This window comes from Carassius gibelio, chromosome A16 (genome assembly GCF_023724105.1).
Source record: "Carassius gibelio isolate Cgi1373 ecotype wild population from Czech Republic chromosome A16, carGib1.2-hapl.c, whole genome shotgun sequence".
NCBI lineage: Eukaryota > Metazoa > Chordata > Actinopteri > Cypriniformes > Cyprinidae > Carassius > Carassius gibelio.
The window spans coordinates 1,482,253-1,503,146 of record NC_068386.1 but is presented as its reverse complement, the minus strand read 5'-3'; the positions used below and the strand labels follow the sequence as shown (position 1 = coordinate 1,503,146).

General features: G+C 36.8%; 1 protein-coding gene across 9 annotated transcripts in view; it reads right to left on the bottom strand.

The window, feature by feature from the left end:
• Positions 1–20,894, bottom strand: part of LOC128030319 (E3 ubiquitin-protein ligase UBR5) — a 46,164-nt gene that overhangs the window by 22,508 nt on the left and 2,762 nt on the right. For 3 of the 9 annotated variants that reach the window (XM_052617836.1, XM_052617837.1, XM_052617839.1), the window contains exons 2-28: positions 17,054–17,098; positions 16,855–16,936; positions 16,485–16,561; positions 15,363–15,482; positions 14,554–14,824; positions 13,268–13,427; positions 13,021–13,170; positions 11,573–11,784; positions 10,432–10,551; positions 10,237–10,347; positions 9,957–10,111; positions 9,756–9,873; positions 9,124–9,308; positions 8,927–9,036; positions 7,787–7,899; positions 7,462–7,605; positions 6,184–6,295; positions 5,942–6,096; positions 5,665–5,862; positions 4,434–4,644; positions 3,352–3,478; positions 2,629–2,780; positions 2,451–2,546; positions 2,214–2,337; positions 2,037–2,134; positions 1,122–1,276; positions 949–1,040 (exon numbers count right to left, since the gene is read on the bottom strand). In XM_052617836.1, the coding sequence (XP_052473796.1) occupies positions 949–1,040; positions 1,122–1,276; positions 2,037–2,134; positions 2,214–2,337; positions 2,451–2,546; positions 2,629–2,780; positions 3,352–3,478; positions 4,434–4,644; positions 5,665–5,862; positions 5,942–6,096; positions 6,184–6,295; positions 7,462–7,605; positions 7,787–7,899; positions 8,927–9,036; positions 9,124–9,308; positions 9,756–9,873; positions 9,957–10,111; positions 10,237–10,347; positions 10,432–10,551; positions 11,573–11,784; positions 13,021–13,170; positions 13,268–13,427; positions 14,554–14,824; positions 15,363–15,482; positions 16,485–16,561; positions 16,855–16,936; positions 17,054–17,098 (3,693 nt within the window). The remainder of the gene's footprint in view (positions 1–948; positions 1,041–1,121; positions 1,277–2,036; positions 2,135–2,213; positions 2,338–2,450; positions 2,547–2,628; positions 2,781–3,351; positions 3,479–4,433; positions 4,645–5,664; positions 5,863–5,941; positions 6,097–6,183; positions 6,296–7,461; positions 7,606–7,786; positions 7,900–8,926; positions 9,037–9,123; positions 9,309–9,755; positions 9,874–9,956; positions 10,112–10,236; positions 10,348–10,431; positions 10,552–11,572; positions 11,785–13,020; positions 13,171–13,267; positions 13,428–14,553; positions 14,825–15,362; positions 15,483–16,484; positions 16,562–16,854; positions 16,937–17,053; positions 17,099–20,894) is intronic. The other 6 variants (XM_052617840.1, XM_052617841.1, XM_052617838.1 and 3 more) reach the window with 5 other exon arrangements.

Below are 20,894 nucleotides of genomic sequence, written 5' to 3'. Positions count from 1 at the left end.
TGACCAAAAATGAGACGAAACGAAATGTTATAACCTTGTTTGAAATGGGTTTGGATGAAATACAATTTTGGTTTCTTTTATACTTCTAGGTACTTGTACTAGATTGACTAGGTTAAAAAAAAATTGCATTACTAAAGAGAGACTAAAATACCATTTTCATTGACTAAAACTAGACTTAACTTCGTAGACTAAATTTAGACTTAAATCAATATATTCGGGGTGTGAGTTTATATGAATGTATTTCTGAGGGGAACGGACTTGTCTTTAGAAAAGTTTAGATGGTATTTTCTTGCCATCTCTGTAGAATGCATATTAAAGCAGTGTTTATAAGCGCCTCGCTGCTTTGTTTACAGTCAAAGGAACGCTGTATCTGCTGTTCCGTAGGCGCCACCTGCTGTTTAATGTAGCATAGTTTCACAAAACTAAAGTCGTTTTAAAATTTCCAACAATACAATACAACCTAATTTAGATTTAAAAAAAACTGCTCATGCTGCATGTTCATGTAAAAGGACACCTTTTCATTTATTATTCGTCAAATCTAAAATAGTTTAAAAAATAAAATTAAAAACCATAGTTATAGTATTTTTTATATATTTACTTTCAGTTCTTATTATATCTTTAGTTTGAGTAATTTTGTTAAAAATTGTCATTTTTATTACTTCTCATTTTATTTCTTTTTTAGCTTTCATTTGTATTTTTATCTTTCAGTTTATTTTAGTAAAACTGATTTTATTTCATTTAGCTACCAAGACGAGATTTATAATTTTTGCATTAAGTTTTGCATTAAATATTTATATCTTCTTTCAATTTTTTTAATTAATAAACGTTTTAAGTTATCGTTAACAATGTTTGCACTGCATTCCAGGATTTCGTTCTTCCAGAAGGATAGAAGTGGTGATGCAGAAAATTGTGCTGCCATAAAATAATTTGAACTTGACCTCTACTCACTTGCAGTCGTGACCTTTGTGACAAACTCTGGCGCATTCAGTGCAGCAGCACAGAGACTCCAGCAAGCCGCAAGTTCTGCACTCAAAGATGTCCTGCAAACATACAGGTTCAGTGCAATTCTACAAACTCATTCAGCTCCACAGTATTTTACGTAAAGAATGTGACGTTTGTACCTGGTTGATGTGTTCGGCTCCTGTCCAGGTGAAGCTGCAGGTGTCGTTACAGCACAGGACGTAGAGAGGAGAGTCATCTGGGTTTGTTCCTGAAGGACAGATCATCTCCATGAACACAGACGCTGCATCCTCTTTCTCTCCGAGTCCCGGTTCACCTGGACAAAAACAGAAGATCCAGAGAAGATTAAGAAACACAAAAACACGAAACATGACAAATGCATCTCAGCAAGTTTATTAAAGTTAACTAAACCCATTAAAAATATTTGCTATTTGAAATAATGTTAACTGAAATTAAATAAAAACTTAAAATTACGTAATTTCTCATTTTCGTTTAGTACTAAAATAAAACAATATAAATTACTACTAAAATAAAACATAATATAAATAAAACATAATAAAATGAAATAAATCAAAACTATAGACAATTTTTTTTTAATAATTATATTTTTTTGTCATTTTTGTTTAGTTTAACAAACTAAAGAAATAAAAACTATAGATATAAAAAACGTTAAAAAACAACAACAATTACTAAACCCCAAATAAATAAAAATGACTATAGACATTAAACTAAATTAAAATAAAACAAAAAAATTATATAGACATAACAAAAAATCTAAATTACTAAACCCAAATAAAAAAAATAAAACATATATATATATAAAATAAAACAAAACTTATATTAAATATTTAAAAAGACAAAAAATAAAATAAACATTTAAAATGTATCATCTTTTGTCTCATTTAACTTGAAGTACTAAAATAAAAAAAATTGTATTTAGACCAAAAAAAAAAAAGGCTAAATAATTACAAACTAATTAAAATAAACAGAAAATATAAAAAGTTACACCTAAATCAAACTATAAATGGCATACTATTAATACTAAAATATCAGTTAAACTGCAGCCGTATACTCACCTTTGCCTATTTTCTGTGCTGCTTCTAGAACAGTAATGGCTGCTGGGTAAGCTCTCCCGCTCACCGCCAACATGAATGGAGTCATCCCACGAGCATCCCTATCAAACAACAGCAAAACAAACATAGCTCAAAGATGGGAAATCAGCTAGCATTGAGAGCGGCAGGTGTGTGACGTACTTAGCAGAGAGCAGCTCTCTCAAGTGAGGTCGCAGGACCATGCTATCACACATCAGCTTCAGGATCAGGTGTGCGTTAGCCTTCCGGTCTTTAGATTCCACTACTGATGGTTCAGATGAAGGTCCTTCAGAGGACAGAGGAAATACTGAAAACATGCTACAAGAGACTTTTATAAATGACAGCACAAAGCAGCATCTCTCATATATATATATATATATATATATAATGTTCATGTACCTGGGATGGTGGAGGTGCTGGGACCCTGGCTGGAGCCGGTGGAGGCAGTGGTAAGGGAACCCACTGCAGGAGCCAGGATGAAATCAATGTCACCGTCTAGCAAAGAAGATGGTTTGGTGAGACAGTCTATCGCATGCATCCAATACATCAGTTAAGATCCAAAACCTGCTGCACTCACCAGGATCCATCGGTGGAGGGTCTGGTACCCAGCTGGGAGGGGCGATAGGGGGTGAAACGGGGTCTTGGTGGTCGCTGGAGGAAGGGCCAGACTCGTGGCGACCCAAACCTGCAGCGCGGAGGGAGCGTCTCATCATCTCTCTCAAGCGCAAGCTACAGAGACAAAAACAACGACAGTGAACCAACTGCACACCAAACAATCATGTTACGTTCCTCTGAACACAGAAGCCATGGTTTCAACTCCAAAGGAAAGCATGAGCTGATCAGAATGTGTAACTGAGTTTGAATGCATGGATATAAAACAAACCCACACAATCTCAAAACAAATCATGCATCTTAGATTATTTTACTCACTTAAGTGCATTTTTTTAAATACTCAAGATTGGTTATATTTAATATACACATATGCATTTAAATTGGTTTGTGTGTTGATTTATCAACACGTATAAGGTCGACTGCAAGAGTTTACACTGAATTAAATCCCGACGCAGTTAATTGTGCAACCCAGAAAAAAAACAAAACAAGCCAAAACAAATAAAGAATGGGACTCTTATTTTGAAAAGTATATGCTTTAGTACTTAACAAAAAATGGTTAATGTGCAAAATTAGTTGCAATTTGTTTATGTGCTATGTCCTCTGTTACTCTTAGGAGTTTGTAAAACTGCCAATGGTTTGTTGAAATGCTCTTCAGGTAACATGTATCCCGGTGAATGGGAGCACTGACCCGCGGCTGCTGGACGATCCCGTACGGTTCCCCGAGCTGTTGCTGGACACCACTGAAATAGCATTAGCGATAGCCTCGACGGCAGACAGCCTCTCAGCGAACGTGTTCCTTTCAGACCGCTCTGCTTCTGAAACACAGCGAACCGTCATCTCAGACCGGGTTTGGAGAAACATCCAACATCAGCTGCGCTCCAACACATACACAGGTCTTCAATTTCGACTTAATTTTCAGTTTCATTTCATTTCAGTTAATGGTTAAATATTTTTAATAAAAATAAATAAATCAGTAAGTTGCCACAACAAAATTTTTTATTTAGTAACTACTAAACAATTAAAACAGAAATAAACTATAGACATAAAAAAAATTTATTAAATTAAGACCGAAAACACAAAATACAACTCCTTTCACAATTTTAATCCAATGGCTACGGTCAACTGTTTATATAAGAAATATTTTCTTTTGTGCGCAATAAAAGAAACTCGTACTCATTCTCCACTTGTTCCAAACATGTATACGATACTTTTTTTTTTTTGGCAAACTATCCCTTAATTAAAAACAGTAATAAACCAGGGGTGCACATGCATTTTTCACATGCATAGTTTGGCGCTCACACTGCACAAAGTGCAACCCATTAAATAGAACTCAAAAAAATAAATTAATAGTAGTAATAATAATAATATTGCACTTAATTTACTTTGTTTTTCAAATTAATAAAATAAAATAAAAAAACGTGATAAAACCATATTTCAAAATAAAAGTACAATACATTTTTTATTTTCGGTTTAGATAAATGTTCATCATTTTCAAACCTTAAATCAGCAAGCTTTTATTTTGGTGGTTTGCCGACAAATAAGTAAATGCACTGCTGAGTGAAGCGCTTCAGTTTAGCATTTTGCTGTTAAACCAGAAGCGCCTAGCCTAGATTTGAATGGGTATCTGCTAAAGTATTACAGACAGTTAACGGAGATTTTGCATGAACCGATGTCAACCATGTCAGTACAAGTGGTTTGAACTGGTTTACACAGCACACCACTTATGTGCAACAACATCTCAGTGCCGCTGAAAGAACACGGTGTTGTTACCTTCCTCCTCCTTGGTCTCCTTGTTGCTGACGGGGAAGCAGACGGAGACGCAGGTGTGGAGGATGTTGCGGTTGCCGTCGCAGCGGTGACCCAGCAGAGCGTCCAGAGCGAGAGGGTTCTGCTCCAGCAGCACGGCCTGCTCCAGATTGATCAGGTACTGTCTGCACGCCTCGTAATCACAGCGCAGCACGTGCTGCATCAGCGTCTGCTTCTGAAGCACAGAGACACAACATACATCAACCAGAAACACAGGCTATTTTTTATGCTAAGATAACTCGGATCTTCCGTTGTTGAGTTATGACTTTAACAACTAATATTATATTCTGAATAGCATAGAGTGCTTTTTTATTTGTATCCATCATCTGTCTGAATGAGCAGCTTGAAGAATTAAAAAGACATTTCAAAATAAAAGCCCCGTGTGTATTTCAGGATTGTTTATAACAAAACATTTTTTCTTGTTATTATTATTATTATTATTGGCATTTCAGTTACACAAACTGTATCTGGAATTTAACCCTTGTGGATTGTTCAAATTCACTACCCTTTCAAGTTGTTCGGGATGAAAACATCCCCTCAATTAAACTGATGTAAAAATGTATCAGATTTTTTTTTTTGCATAAATCTGTTAAATCAACCTCAGTACTGATCAAAACTACCAAATGTTTAAAAAAACAAAAATCCAAGATTTTAACTCTTTAATTGCCAAGTTCATAAATTATGTCACTGATTTGGGGGGGGGGGGGGGGGGGTTTGTTTTTGTACTTTTTATAACAGTCTTGGGCATGTCAAAGATTAGTAGCAACATTGGCTTTGATGCATTTTTAGTTTTTGTGCAGCATTAGATAACAACAATTTTCTCCCTCATTTGTTGTTGGTGGCTGTTTTTACCCCATTGGCTTCCATTATAACAAAATTTTTTGATTGCAAAGCCATGACACCATATAATCATGCATTCTTGATTGTTTGTGGTTTTCCCTTTTGGGAAGAGGTAAAATTTGTTATTTTTACAGTTGATCACTAGGTGGGACCATTAACCCTTTAGATAGGCCTGTGCAAAAAAAGGCTTAGTTTCTGGCTTGTATATGGAGTTATATGGAGTATAACAGCATATTATATTGTGTGTGTATGTGTGTGTGAGATTCTTGATTGTTAGTGGTTTTCCCTGTTGGGACGAGGTAACATTTGCTATTTTTACAGTTGATCACTAGGTGGGATCATTGGTGTAACATACCTCCACTGCCATGATGATGACAGCTGCTTTCTTTTTGATTGTGGTGTTACTGGGAAGGTTGGCGAGCGAATGGACTCCCATGCCTAGACTGGCAATCGGCGGGAGGTCGAGCCAATCAGGGTCTCGTATTCCACCCATACAGTCTTTAGCCATGGGATAAATGGTGCCATTACCATCCCTCAAAATGATTGGGCTCTCCTGAAGACGCAAAGACGAGAGTGTTAAAACAGGTGTACAGAGAAATGCATGGAGGGCATCAGACTGTGTGATGTCTGACCTGTCCAGCAGTGAAGATGGCCACGTTACGCTCACTCTGACCCAGAAAGGCCAGATTACTGGTGGGGAAGTGGTTCTCCTGCTCGGCTTTGCCGGTGGCCAAGTCAAAGACACAGTAGCGTACCCAGCTGCCCGTTTTCAACACAGCATGAACTCCTGCAGGACGCAAGACAACAGAGGAGTGAAGCAGATGCACATGGGAAATACACAACAAGATGGGAGAGAGATTTAAGCCATAGTCACCTTTGGAGTCAACATTCACAGCTAAAATTTCAGCTTTTTCTGGGATACAAAGTTTTTTAGGAGTGCGCTGAAAACAGTCTGGAACCTTTGGTGTTCCACCAGTTTTCACAACCTGTTCAGAAGAGAAGAGAAATAACTCATCTAAATATTCAGCCAGATTTGTTTTTCATTTTCCGCCAATATTTATATAGACAAGGGGTTTTCAAACTGGGGCCGGAAAAATGGCTGGGAATTTACAAAACTTTGAGAGAGAAAAAAAAAATTAAATTATAATAATATACACATATACATGTACATAATATATATACACACAAATATTAAAAATATAATATATATAAAAAAAATATATAATATAAAAAAAAAATTCATTGTTTTCATTTCAAGCTGCAAAGATTTTTCTCTTTACCCACTGTATAAAATAGCAAAAAAAATACAAATTAAAAATAAGATTTAAAAAAAAAAGTACATTTTTAAAGAAAAAAATAATCTCACATTGACTGTAAAATTAATAAAAGTAGATACTTTCAGTCAAATGCTCAGAACAAAAATAAATAATTTAAATTTGGAAAAATTCATTTAAATAAAATAATGTAAATAATATATTTAATTTTTGTTGTTTACATTTTATTTTTCTTTCTTTATTATTATTATTATTATTATTATTATTATTATTATTATTATATCTTTTAGAAAGGATGTTTCTTTCCAAAGTAATCATTATGTATTTAGGGATCCTTACAAGTGTGAAAACCCCTGATTTAGAGTGATTCAATACCATTTGTGACTCTGGAGCAGTCTCGAGTCTCTGGTCTCTATTGTAGCAATAGCCAAAAATACACTGAATGGGTCAAAATCATTAGGATATTAAGTAAAGATCATCTTCCATGAAGATATTTTGTAAATCTCCTACAGTAAATATATCAAAACTTCATTTTTGATTAGTAATATGCATTGCCAAGAACCTCATCCGAACAACTTTAAAAAGGTGATTTTCTTAATATTTAGTTTTTTTTTTTTTGCACGCTCAGATTCCAGGTTTTCAAATAGTTGTATCTTGGCCAAATATCATCCTCGCTTTCAGATGATGTATAAGTCTCAATTTCAAAATTCGCACCCTTATGATTGGTTTCGTGGTTCAGGGTCACATATATGCATGTATATTAGTCATAGATGTTGACTTGAATATTAAAGTATGTTAAGCTGTGACTATTCATCAAAATGTCATTTTGAATGAATGCATGCATCAATGTTTCAGCAAATGTGTCTTGGTGCGTTTACCTGCAGCTCATCTATTCTGAGCAGTCGACAGTCTTGCAGCAGTGAGGACGGGTCAGAGTCAGTGGGAGCTGCGCTCTGGCTGCTCACGCTGCTCGACGTCCCTGGAAATTTCACAGCAACATATGCACCATCGACTTTTAGCACCTTGAGTTCAAAAGAGAGAGCTGTTGCAAATGAGGGGTCATAGCAAAGCATCACACGTCAAGAAAAACAGTATGCTTGCATTAAAAACAGTTCTTGAGGTTGCATAAATGCAGACAATAAATGCAAAAACAGTGGAGAAAATACGCTTGTGGTTTGGATCGACGTGCACGCCAGCACCCACCTTTCCCACAGGGACGTTTTTAACATCCTCCACGAAAACGACCTCTCGTAGAGGCCACTGCTCCTCATTGACTTTCTCCTCCTCCTTTGGAGCCGGCGTTGAGCGCCTACGCTCTGTAGCACAGCAGGTAATCGGTTAGCAAGAGCAAAACACTGCAGCCAACTAGCTTTTGGTTTCGCATCCATGTTTAAACAGTTCAAACTACTTATTTAATGCCACACCAGCATCCTTGGATATTCTCATGGCGGGTAACAAATGAAATACACTTAGGCTACATTTAACCATATAGCTGATGCTTTTATCCAAAAAGAAGCAATAAAAAACATCAAATATACCGATAGAGAACGCTAGTATGCATAAGCAATATAAAAACCTATACATAAAATAAACAAAAATTTCTTCAAGGGTGTTTGCAGAGTAATCTAACTTCTTAAGAGAGTTTAAAGCAGCAGAGTTTAATCAAATGTGTTTTAAAGATGTGAGGAAGAGCATGATTCGGAAAAAATAATAGACTTCACGTGCAAACAAACCGAATCAAATGCAACATGCAGCCAATCGGGCAAGTAAATATGCATTTATGTTGGCAAAATGTGTGCAATTACAGTAGAAATACACACACTGTAAAAAAAAAATTACAAACAATCTTTGAAACAATTTTTACTCAGAAAGCACTTTTTTTTAAAATAATCAGTAAGTGGCATTGAATTAAACATGCAATTTTGAGATAAAAACACTGAAACAGTATTTTCTTGTAAAACTTTTTTTTTTTACGATTTTGCTGCAGCATTTTTTTTTTAAGAAGCCTGAAGAAGAAATTCTGAGTGAAAAAGGTCAATATAAACCCTGTACAACAACGATCACGCTTTAGTCATTTTACAGTAAAATACTGTTAAAACGACGTTTTTTGGAAGTGAAAAAGAAATTCATTTTATAACTTACAGTAAAAATTCCCTGCACGACGCTTCATATATTTAATGTTTTTTCGTTGAAATAATCGTTTCTTCTTATCACTTGTTTACACTAAGGTTTTAGCTTACACCTAATATTGTTAAATGAATGTTTACTGCTTTATTTCAGCATCATGATAGTGTTTTTTACTGTGCGTTTAAGTCAAGTCTGTAAACAGTGCAGTGCACGTACTGTAGGGCAGAGAAGCGCTGCTGGCGATGGAGGACGTGTCACTGCATGTGGACGCCGGTGAGGGCGGAGGACCCATTTCAGTCTTCACCAGCTCTGGCTTGCTCTCCGTCCTGATGGCAAGCACAACCAATAGCACATTGTTTTTAGCTTCAATACCTCCGTGCATGTGTTTGGTGACAGAAACAGTGTCGTCTTACTTGGTCTCCTGTGTCTTGGTGTTCTTCTCCATGTTCTTCATACTCTCGGGCGAGCGGAGCTGGAAGCGGCAGCTGTCGTTCATGTTCCACACCGACTCCAACAGGACGCCCACTTTTGGGATCCCGGCATTTACAGAGAAGGCCACAGCTCCAGCGTGATACAGAGGGTTGTTCCTCAGGCACACCTACGGGGAAACACGACGTCATCACTGTAATCCTCAACGGAGGCACTTTTATAATGGATGGATGCACTTTATTGGACTTCTTTTGGACTATTGACCAAAGCACCAATTCACATCCATTATAAAGCTTGGAAGAGCCCGGACATTTTTTTTTATAACTCCGATTTGATTTCTTTTGAAAGAAGAAACTCATATACACCTGAGATGGCTTGAGGGTCAGTATGGGGTAATTTCCCTTTTTGGGGTAAGACCGAAAGCACTGATTTCTTCCCCAACTGTTTACATTCGATTAAGACGAAACCGACTGCGTTTATGAGAATACTTGACGAGATGGGACGCATTGTGTGTGTATCTGGCCATTCAAGTGCAATCACATTAATTTATACCAACATCGCCAATCCATAATCATCATTAACAAAGACAAGTCAACAACCATAGCATGTTCCTCACCTGAGTTCCTACTATGATGTTGGGAATAGAAGAGATGCCTGCACTGGATTTCGGCTTCTTGTTCTTGGCTCTAGCCTTTTCAAGCATCTTTTTACGCTGACTAAAAGGCACAACACCCCTAGAGGAAAAAGACACTCAGAATTAGTTCGCAGATCACATGCACGGCAGCTGAAACGATCAAACACGCTCAGGTGTGCTCACCACCAGTAAAGGCTGCTCTCCAGCTGGGCGCAGGTGTACAGGGCACAACAGTGAAGAGAGATGATACGCTCTCCCTGCAGCTCCGGGAACATCTGTGCACCATGTTCTAGTTTAGCAGCAACAGTGCTCAGAGTTTCATCCACCCATGTTGCCACCTACACAATACAAGTTCATGTGAATCTGACTTTGTTTTTTGGTACTAGAGCATGCATCACTTAAACCTTCCTAAGATTCATTTCTCACTCACTCACGTGTAAATAAAAAAAAAATACTTTCTTACCTTGTTGCTTTCGGTGGCCACAGTGGCTCGGATACTGTTGGCCGACAGGTGGGTGATCTTTTCATTGGTCAAGCCCAGGAAAGGGACACGAGGGTGATGTATAGAAGGATTCTGCGAAAACGCAAATTTATGATATTTTATTCAACGATCAAAGCGATAGGGAATTCCTTGTCTGATGTGTATTGCAAATCGTACTTGTGCGTTTCTGTAAGGTTCGGGCTCGTTCCACTTCCACTGGTACAGTTCACCTTTGGTACTGATGGCAATCATCTCCGAGTACAAAGCCCCAATGCTGACAAACTTTGTGACATGGTCCTAAAGGATCACATGACAAGGGATAAACAGCAACTCCGCAACTACACAAATATGATTAATCGTATAAATTAACCCAAGGAAACTGGAGGCTAATATTTAAGTGTTACCAGTAGAGACTGGCCATTAAGTCAAAAAGGTCAAATATGGATGTGTAAAATTAAAAGAAGAACTTTTTAATAAGTCAATTTCAAAACACTCAAGTTCTTAGAAATCGCAATCTGATTTGTTTCTGAAACTGGTTTACAATAGTTAAAATTTGACTGAATGTCTCTAAAAATCAGGGTAAAAAAAAAAAAAAAAAAAAAATTTTATTTGTTATTTGAAATAAAATAAACTAAAATTAAATTATTTTATTTCATCTAAATATTTTTAGTTAATTTATAAAATAATCTTAAATTAGAAATACTTTTTTATATATAAATACAAAATATTAAAAACCTAATTATTTTTAAATTAAAATAATCTTATATACAAATGAACAAGTTATGCCATTTAACATGTGAAACTGCACTAATCTTGCAAATAAAAGCCAAATATATAAAATAAAAAAATAAAAATAATTAACTTTTCCTTGACGTCCAGTGATGAGAATCTAAACAGGTTTATAGTAATCACATTACAACAAAATGGATGTTGCAAACACCACACTGACTGACAATAATACAAACAATATTTTAAAGCAAAACCACTCTAATATTTCTCTTAAAGAAAGAAAACATTAAACCAAACTAGTTTTACTCTTTTAATGAGTGAATGCAGAGAACATGTTCATCATCTTTGACCCTTAAAGGGATAGTCCACCCAAAAATGTTGCTCCAAACCTGTATGCATTGTTTTTTCCTGCAGAACTCAATAGAAGTCCAATTGCAACGTTAAATGAATGTTTGTTTACCAACGTTCTTCAAAATATCTTTTACACTCCCAGAAGAAAAAGAAAGAAATACTTCGGTATGAAACTAAATGACTATTGAATACATATTTTTGGGTGAACTATGCTTTGTGTCGAGGCTTAAAGGCCCACCTTTTCAGGCCACCACTGGAGCTCTTCGCCCAGAGAGACGGGGCTCTGCAGCGGCACGCTCTTCTTGTCAAGGCTGGGCTCTCCCTCACGGCTGGTGGAGCCACGCTCCGCATCGAAGGAGGCTCCATCCAGCCACCTCCTCTCACGCAGCCTCAGGACCGACTCCCGCTCGCGCAGCAGCTCAGAGTCTCGCTCTAGGGGGAGAAGGAGAACTGGTATGCAATGGGGTCACACCAGTGGGATAACAGTAAGCCACTCTCTGGGAAAGACCCTCGGAATAGTGAGATTTCATTAAAAAGAAAATTGCATTTACTTCAGTCTAATTCTGCTGTATTTCTGTGACGACAACAACCACCTAAAACAACAGACCATTATGCCGCAAGTACGACAATGTGGGTGAAAAGGATCCATGACCATTTGTGACCCTGGAGCACCAAACCAGTCATTAGTGTACAGTGAGAATTATGCATCATCTGACAGCGGAATAAATAATCTTTCCATTGATGTTTGGTTCGTAATGATCGGAGAATATTTGGCTGAGATTCAACTATTTGAAAACCTTGAATCTGAGGGTGCAAATAAAATAAAAAAATCATCTTTAAAGTTGTTCAAAAATTATTTCCTAGCAATGCATCAAAAATTAAGTTTTGATATATATACTAAATAGCTTCATGGAACATGGTTTTCAGTTGATATCCTAATGATTTTTGGCATAAAAGAATAATTGATAATTCTGACCCATACATTGTTTTTTTTGGTTGTTGCTACAAACACACCCCAGAGACTTAACACTGCTTTTGTGCTCAAGGGTCACATTTAGATAATGATCCATAGTTGTTTAAAGAAAGTAAAACAAGGCAGTTGGCGGGTTGCATTAGCAGCGGAAACATCTTGTTGACGGGGATGTCCAGCATGTACGGGTATAAACTGCAGGGTCTTATGGGTAACTGTCAGCACTGCAGGGCCTTTCGCAGAGAGCTCACTAAAGAAAACGACGACTAAGACCATGCAGGATAACTGGACATGCTCTCAAGGCACAAACGCTCATTCACACACACACACACACACACACACACAACACAAACATGCCACAAGGCATCTTGAAGTATTTGATAACCAGAGGCTGATCGTAAACCACAGATGCTGGTTTATGAACAAATAATTAAGAAAGGAATAAATTGCATGTGATAAAAATAATAATAATAATAATAATAATAATAATAATAATAATACACTGCAGGACCTGACCCAAAATTGTTATTACAATAGCATTTTCCTCAGATTTCATATCTTGGATTTCATAATGTTGCGAGTTGTGACTTTACATATTAAAAATACAGCGTTAACGAGGAACTCCGTGGTTGTGGTACAAGCACTTCCAGAAATCTTACTGAATGTCTTCCTGACTCTATGACTGTATTCAAGCCAGACTGTGTTTTAGCTTTTACCTCGTGAAGAGCCGAGACGAGACAATGAAGAGCGTCGGAAAGAGGGGTAGCCGAAGTAGCTGATGTCCTCAGAGAACATAGCATCCGCGTCAATGATCACGCTGGGGTGTGCGGAGTGAATGTCCGCATCTAGCAGTGACATCAAGTCTTCTGTGGATGTAGTATAAAAGGCATTGTCAGAAAGGTTTATTAAAATTTCACAGTCTTGAGCGTCATTACCGTGGATCCATGTTCTGTGTCTGTTTACCTCCAGGTAAGTAGGACTCGCTGGCCGTGTCGTCCCCATCATCGCCGTCCTCGTCGTCTCTGCTCAGCAGATTGTTCACAGCCAAGTTAACGTCAAGGTTTGTTCGCTGCAGTTCTCGAATGATGACACTCCTGGACTTTCCCTGAAGAACCACCTGGGCCTGATTGGGGAAGCAAAACCAATCAGCTGGAAATTACACAGCAGGTTTTTCGACACATCACCCCAAAATTTTATAAATTAAATTAATGTTAATACATGGAATTAATCTTTTATATCGTTTTTTTTATTTTTTATAATTGCATAAAGCATAATTTTAATCCCCGCATTTTATAAAAAACTACCTTTAGTTATTAATAAATATAAATGCATGCTAGAAAATTTAAAATAAGGTTTTAAATCCAAGTAGAATATTTTACTTTAAACTGTAAGTCATGTTTCTAAAATTTCAATAATGTAATAATGTAGCATTTATTTTTTCGCATACAGCATTTAGATGTCAAACTTTTACACACAATGTTTAGCATGCATTTATATTTGTTAACAAAAATATTTTTCAATACACTTGTTGTTAACACTTTAGAATAAGGTTCCATTAGTTAATGTTAGTTAACTACTTAATTAACATGTACTAACTATGCAAGAACAATCACTCTACAGCATTTGTTATTCTTAGTTAATGTTGATTTCAACATTTACAAATGCATTATTCAAATCAGAAGTTGTGCTTGTTAACATTAGATAATGCACTGTGAATTAACATGAACTAACAATGAATAACTATTTTCATGAACTAACATTAACAAAGATTAATAAATGGAGTAATAAATGTATTGTTTGTTCCGGTTAATTAATACGTAAACTAACGTTAACTAATGGATCCTTATTCTAAAGTGTTACCCACTTGTTTTAGAATATCCTATTTTTATATTATATACAAATATGATTACATTGTTTTATGTAATATTGTAGTATTTATATTTCAATGTTTACACACAAACAATGTTTTTGCATGCATTTTATAATAACGTGAAACACTCAATACAATGCAAGCAATAAAATTTGCCTTTATCAAAATATTTAGCTGCTGAATGTCCAAAAATAATTATTTCAGCTTCTTTATTTTTGTCAAATTTTCTAAAGCCTAAAATGCTATGAGCTTCTCAATTGAGAATGAAGTTTTGTAAAAGCAGCATTCACAAATATTACATGTAACTTACGAGGCCAGCACATCCAACTTAAACGGTAGAAATCAGGAATGTGGAAGAGGCCCATGAAGCGAGTGTTACCTGAGAGATGAGCTCCTCTGGGATGACGGAGGCTGGAATTACGGGCTGTGGCTGACTGCCCAGCAGCCCAGAGCCTCGATCTCTGCCAGTGCGGATCACACGGGTCTGTCTGCGTGAATCACGGGCTGCTGTGGAGGATCGACCTGAAGATCCTCCTCCTCCTGTGGCTCCACCAGCGCCTCCACTGCTCCCACTGCCTCCTCCTGCGCCTCCACCACTGCTGGCTCCGCCTCCACTGCTGCCTCCATTAACTCCTGAACTCCAGCGGCTCCTGTCAGACACAGCGACTGTCAGGATCAGAATACAGCCAAAAACATCCCATCTGACAGCCAACTTCTTCACCTCACATGAATGCATGCATGCATATGCATAAAGTAGAAATGTTGCATTTCATTACAAACACAAAGATTATATATCTATTATTATAAAATAACTATATGATACATAAACATGGCTGTTTATTGCAATCTATTTTATATTTGTTCATTTGAAAATGATTCACAAACAATATTTTGTTATTATCCTAATGATCATTGAATCTAGTCGATACAATTTTTTTGATACACTGCACAGCTCTAATGTAATGGGTTTAATTTCTTCTTAGTAACTGAGCATCTCCCACATAAAATAAACGCATGTTTTTAGAAATGGGCTTGTTGTGTGAATATTTTCAGGTGGGGATTTTAATGCATGCAAACAAAACAGCAAAATAGTCTTTAAAAAGGTTTCTTATACCAAAGGCAGCACTGCATGTTTGCCTGCTGACGTTACCTGATGGCTGCATTTCTGATAGCCCTGGCACAACTTACCCAAGGGTGTTGCCTGCCAGTCTGCCCAGTGTGTCAGAACCAGACAGGAACCAGGGCGGATCACTAGTCCTGCCTGGCCTGGAGCTCCTTCCTGCCCCTGAGACACTGCTCAACTTTGAACTGGAAACAAAAGATGGGAGATCAGTTACAAACCTATAGTCCCACATGTGGGAGCATCACAGAGCCAATCGGCCTCTTGTACCATGGGGCGACTAACATTGGCAACACCCTTGGGAATCAGAACGGACTGCAGCTCATTCCTCAGGCAAAAGCTGAAGGAAAGGCTGGCAGGGAACTGCTAAAGATTTCCCCTAAATCATGTGCCATCATGCCCGCTAAATATTTTGGACATAAACAAACACTGTGCATTGCTTGCAGTTCAGAAAAGGAGATTTGCACTGTTGGCTTCAATCCCAAAAACAAATAGAAGCATAAAGCCCCTTGCTCAGTTCAAGCAAAAACGCACAAACAAACCACTTCAAAGCGGTCATCGTGAACATAAGAGGATGTTTTTGCTGTTTATTTTCAATAAACGCTCTTTTCATACTCAGAAGCATTTGCAATATATTTTTGTGTCTACAATTAATAACCTGTACCACCAAATATCGAAGCATCTATAAGCTGGTGTTGTTACATGATTGCATGCTTATTTTGGTTTTTCACCACTTCAGTACTAAAACAGCACTGCTGATAAAACCAGACGAAAAAAGCTGGCCACACCTTTATAAAACGTTCTGCGTTGCTTTCATACGAACCACTTCATTAAATTCCCATCACTAAAAATATAATACAAGTGCATTTTTTGCATGCAACTGTAAGGCTACATCTATGCAATAATTACTGCATCATATATAGTGTTAATATTTGAGTCTTTTTATGCTATTCTAATATAAAAATAAAATGTCTGTTAGAATAGCAAAAAAAATGCATTGTTAAGTATGATTTCAGACCAAAGCCCACAAAACGACCTCTAATCATATAAGGTGAAAAGTCAGCACACTTTAAACAGAATTAACATAAACCCAGAGAAGTCATAACCAGAAGAGGCAGATCTAGAGTTATTTTGCATGCCAGCTCATACATGCATTTTCCATGCATCTATCAGGGGTATTAATTTCTCACCCATCATTGCCATCAGGCTTGCCGAGCTCCAGTCGGTCGGGCTGGACAGCAAAGCTTATCCTGCAGATACGTCCATCCTGAAACAAAAGAACATGTCGTTTCTGCATTGCTCTTGGTTAATTAGAACAAAAAAAGGTCATTATATATTCGTTGTTGTGTCATTACTAACATGCATGCTTTTTTCCCCCCAATGCAACACAAAAGCAGAAATAGAAAATGTGCATTGTATTTTTATATGCAACAGTTCATAGTGAACCTGATTAGTCACTGTTTAGTTCAGTTTTATGGAAATTACACTGAATTAAATGCAAGCCAAAAATCCTAAAGCAATGCATGATATAAAGTAACAAAGCTGCATAATAAATGTTACCTCAAGGAGAAATCCAGCATGATTTGGTCCAACCACACACTGCTTAAGTTTGGCCTGCTCCAATGGAATAAGGTGTGGATGACTGGCGTGTGGACAGAGAAATGTTAGCCGAGTGTTTTCACAAAACTCAATACTTCATTGATGTGGAAAGTGCTCTAAAACCACTGGGCTTAAAATGCAAACGCTTGGTAAAACATACCTGTTACAGTTGTATTTGTTGAGCTTTTCTGACACTTCACGGAGTCTGTAAGAAACAATAAAGGCATGTGATGCATTGGTCTCACAAAACACTCAACATCCACAGAAAGTAGGATTAATCAGTGTCTAAAATAATAATGTTCTTGCTACATTATCAAAGGCACAGCTGAATGTAGAGAGTCATCATTTATATTGGCTTGAGCAATGGCCTCCACCTCTGAACCAAAACCTTGGCAGAATAAAATCAACCGATTCCTGTCATGTTTAAACACTAGTTTAATATATACCCATAATGCATATGGAAAATGCAATTTCAAAAACAGAACTGAATCTATCCAAATACTGGATGTTCAAATAAAACCAGAGGTCAAGCTTAAGTCCACAAACAAATGACTCCCAAGTCATCAACATTTGTAATGTTTTTTCACTTAATGTAATGATTTTAGAATTTATCATTAAATTAAATTGTTTATTTGCTAAATCAATTACCGAGGGATAGTTCCTTCCATAGTGGAAGATGGAGATTATGGTTTATAAACGTAAAAAAAAAAAAAAAAAAAATTATATTATATACATATATATATATATATATATATATATATATATATATAAATAATACCTTCAGAAGGTCTATATTAACAGTAAATCTTTATTCTTGAGTAAATCATGGGCTAATTTTCATTTTTGGGTGAACTATCCCATTTAGAATAGGTAAAAACAAAGCATATTTGTGCAGAGTCCAATAAGAATTTTTAACAATGCATCCCTTGTAAATAATCACGCCTTGAAAGAAGTTTATGAGGATACAATAATCATAAAACTCAAGTAATAATAAAATAAGATGAAATGTAGTATGAGCCACAGTGAAAGGGAAAAAAATGGACAAAGGCACTTCTGGAAATCTTCTATCTATTACAAATGTTTTTTGATATTCCACCCTTAAGACAAACTATAAACCAATGACTCTGTATGAAAAAAAAGAGATTTAAGTCAAAACAGTCAGACATAAAAACAAATGCATATAATTTCCACCAGGAAACCTTGGGTGTGAGTGCACCATGGACAAATAAAACACTCTGAAGGCCATGTGGTGTGGACAGGAGTAGATGCAGATGCACAGCAGACAGAGATTTATGAAGAAAGACGTTAGCTTATAGCAGTGCGCAAACGGGTCCAAATTGACTGAAGAAAAAAAGATTCTCTCAGATGTTGGCCAACTTTAGTCCTTCAAGCTCTCCTTGGATATAAAGTGTGTCATAAACCAGCTGTAAAACTGTAAAAATGGATGCATACCAAAACCTAGTACACTGCCATGCACTTGTTGTGTAGGAGCATTCCAAATAACTCCCTTATTAGGTTTTATTTTAGGTAGGATGCTCACTTAGTAGGCAGCTCCCTAGGTTTTGGTACAGAGCCGATGTTAAGCTTGGCATACTTGGTACACTAGTACAGCAACATACCTACAGCATCATCTGAACAACGATAAGCGAATGAGACAACTTCTGAACACATTTACAACACAAACACCATGGTGTTTACGAACTAGGGATGTCAAATTTCGATTATTTCCATGATCGATCGTCGTTTAAATTAACGATCAATTAATCGATTAATCGTTAACCATAATACTGCAAAATGTGTCTATTGCAGGCACGCAGTCAGCGGTATGACAGGATGTGCAAAAGCCACACACACACACACACACAAAACACGAATTCTCACTTGAATTAAAGAGGTTTTAGTCTGAATAAAATGCTAGTAGCAGGATTATAAAATGAATAGATGCGATTATGATCATTTGATAAAATGAAGAGAGCGCGCCATACTTTTGAGGTCATTTTACTTTGTTGACAGTTTCCAATCCCGCACGGAGAACGCTGAACGCGCCTCTTTAAATGGTTTTGTGGTTCTCGTTGTTGTATTTTAAAGCACAATTGCAATGTTTTCAACTGACATTATTGTATTTAAAATAAAATTATCCGAAATGTGGAGCGCGTGTGACTGCGCTGCACATTAAGTGAACTACATCGGCGCTGCTGCACCAAAACACTGTTGCTCACATTAATTTGATCCTGCTGGATTCTGTCCTAGAAAATGTCAGATTTTTAAAAATCCGGCATACAGCGCATTAGATCGTGACAGTGCATGCGTGCAGACGAGGATGAGCGAGCGGTTATTGCTCATGTCTCATTCGGCACAAATCGAAATGTTTCCATATTCGCAATGTATTTGAATGTTAAACTATTATTTATAATGTAAACTAGGCTTGTACTTAACACGCATTCGCATATAGACGGAAAAGATGATCCTCTTCATATGAGCAAAAACGTCCTTGGCATAACAGCAGAGTGGACCGGTATACCATGGTCTATTTAAACTGACCAATGTAACCTTTTAATGTTTAGTTGACTATTTTATTTTGATAATGAATAGACTGCGATGTAAGTTTGAATCGCTAGAATATACGTGTGCAGCAGGCTCCGGGGCGATCGAAACAGCTGAGACATTAAAAAATATATATATTTTCCGCAAAAGTGTTTACTTTCATTTGTGCACACTCACAATAAAAACAGAAGATTTGTGCTCCTGTAAAATAAAGCAAACAAACAGAATGCGTTGTCATCCTTTTTTTTTTTTTTTTTTTTTTTGTGAACTTATGGAGCGCCCACACTTCTGTTTTAAATCCGTTAATCTTAATTATTTAAGTCGGATATATTTCGCATAGCCTATTTAAAAATAAAAATAAAAAAAAAAACATGAAAACAAATTGTTATTTTTATGTTGGGCCTATTACTTAGTAGGCTATAAATTTTCCTTAAAGCATCCCATTTTGTCCCAGGGCTTAGAACCTGTGCCCTAGTCAGGTCCATGCAGAAACTTGTGAACGATGCTCGGCGTCACCGTTTAGTGACAGCAGTGAATGCTCCAGGAATGTGTCGGTCACAGCGCCTAGTAATCGCTGTTTTGAATCCAGCAATTATTTATTTAGAAATTATAAGATCTGATTATGACAAGTGTGGTATAAAAGCTTTGTTTATTAGAGGAATAATAGGTTAACTGGAAAATGTTAGATCGCGACCATGCTTTTGGACCCCATAGTCTTCATTTACGCGGCTTTGTTCTGGTTTGCCGGTTGGTCACGAATTTCCACAAATTCAGTAGCTATATTTAGGCATTGTTTCTTTTCCTAAATCTTCATAGTCTAACCCTCTAATTTCCCAGGTTTATTTTATTATCTTTCGCTTTTAATAACTGTTTTCGCATCTCTTACTGTGGTAAACATGGGAAGGGAAATTAAAGATTTCATGAATTAAGAATTCGTTCGATTTATTAATTTGTTCCCTTATTTCACTTAAATCATGGGTTATTTAGGGAACAAAATTAATGAAACATGGACAATTGCCACATTAATAATTCGTAGGAATGAATTAACAAGTTGTAGGAATGAATAGACTACCTGTCCTGTCACTGTGTCCCGCAGCCCTGCAAAGCGCACGATATAAAACAGTTATCTGATGAAATGATTAGTAACTACATTTCTATTGCTTTTAATGTTGAAGAACTTTTATGTTGTTTCTATTTTAATGTACTTTAAAGTTTAAATCACATTAAAAGCTTAATTTGTACATTGTGAATGAATGATGATGCTTTTATATATCGTCACCGTCACTCACAGCCGCTCGCACGTGTTGAGTGCGCACGAGCCGCACGCAGCCCAACATTGAATGGGTTAACCGACCATCGACAGCCTTAATCGATTGCATCTCTTATCGACAATTAATCGATCATCGATTAATCGTTGACATCCCTATTACGAACCATAAGTCGTTTTTTTTTTATCA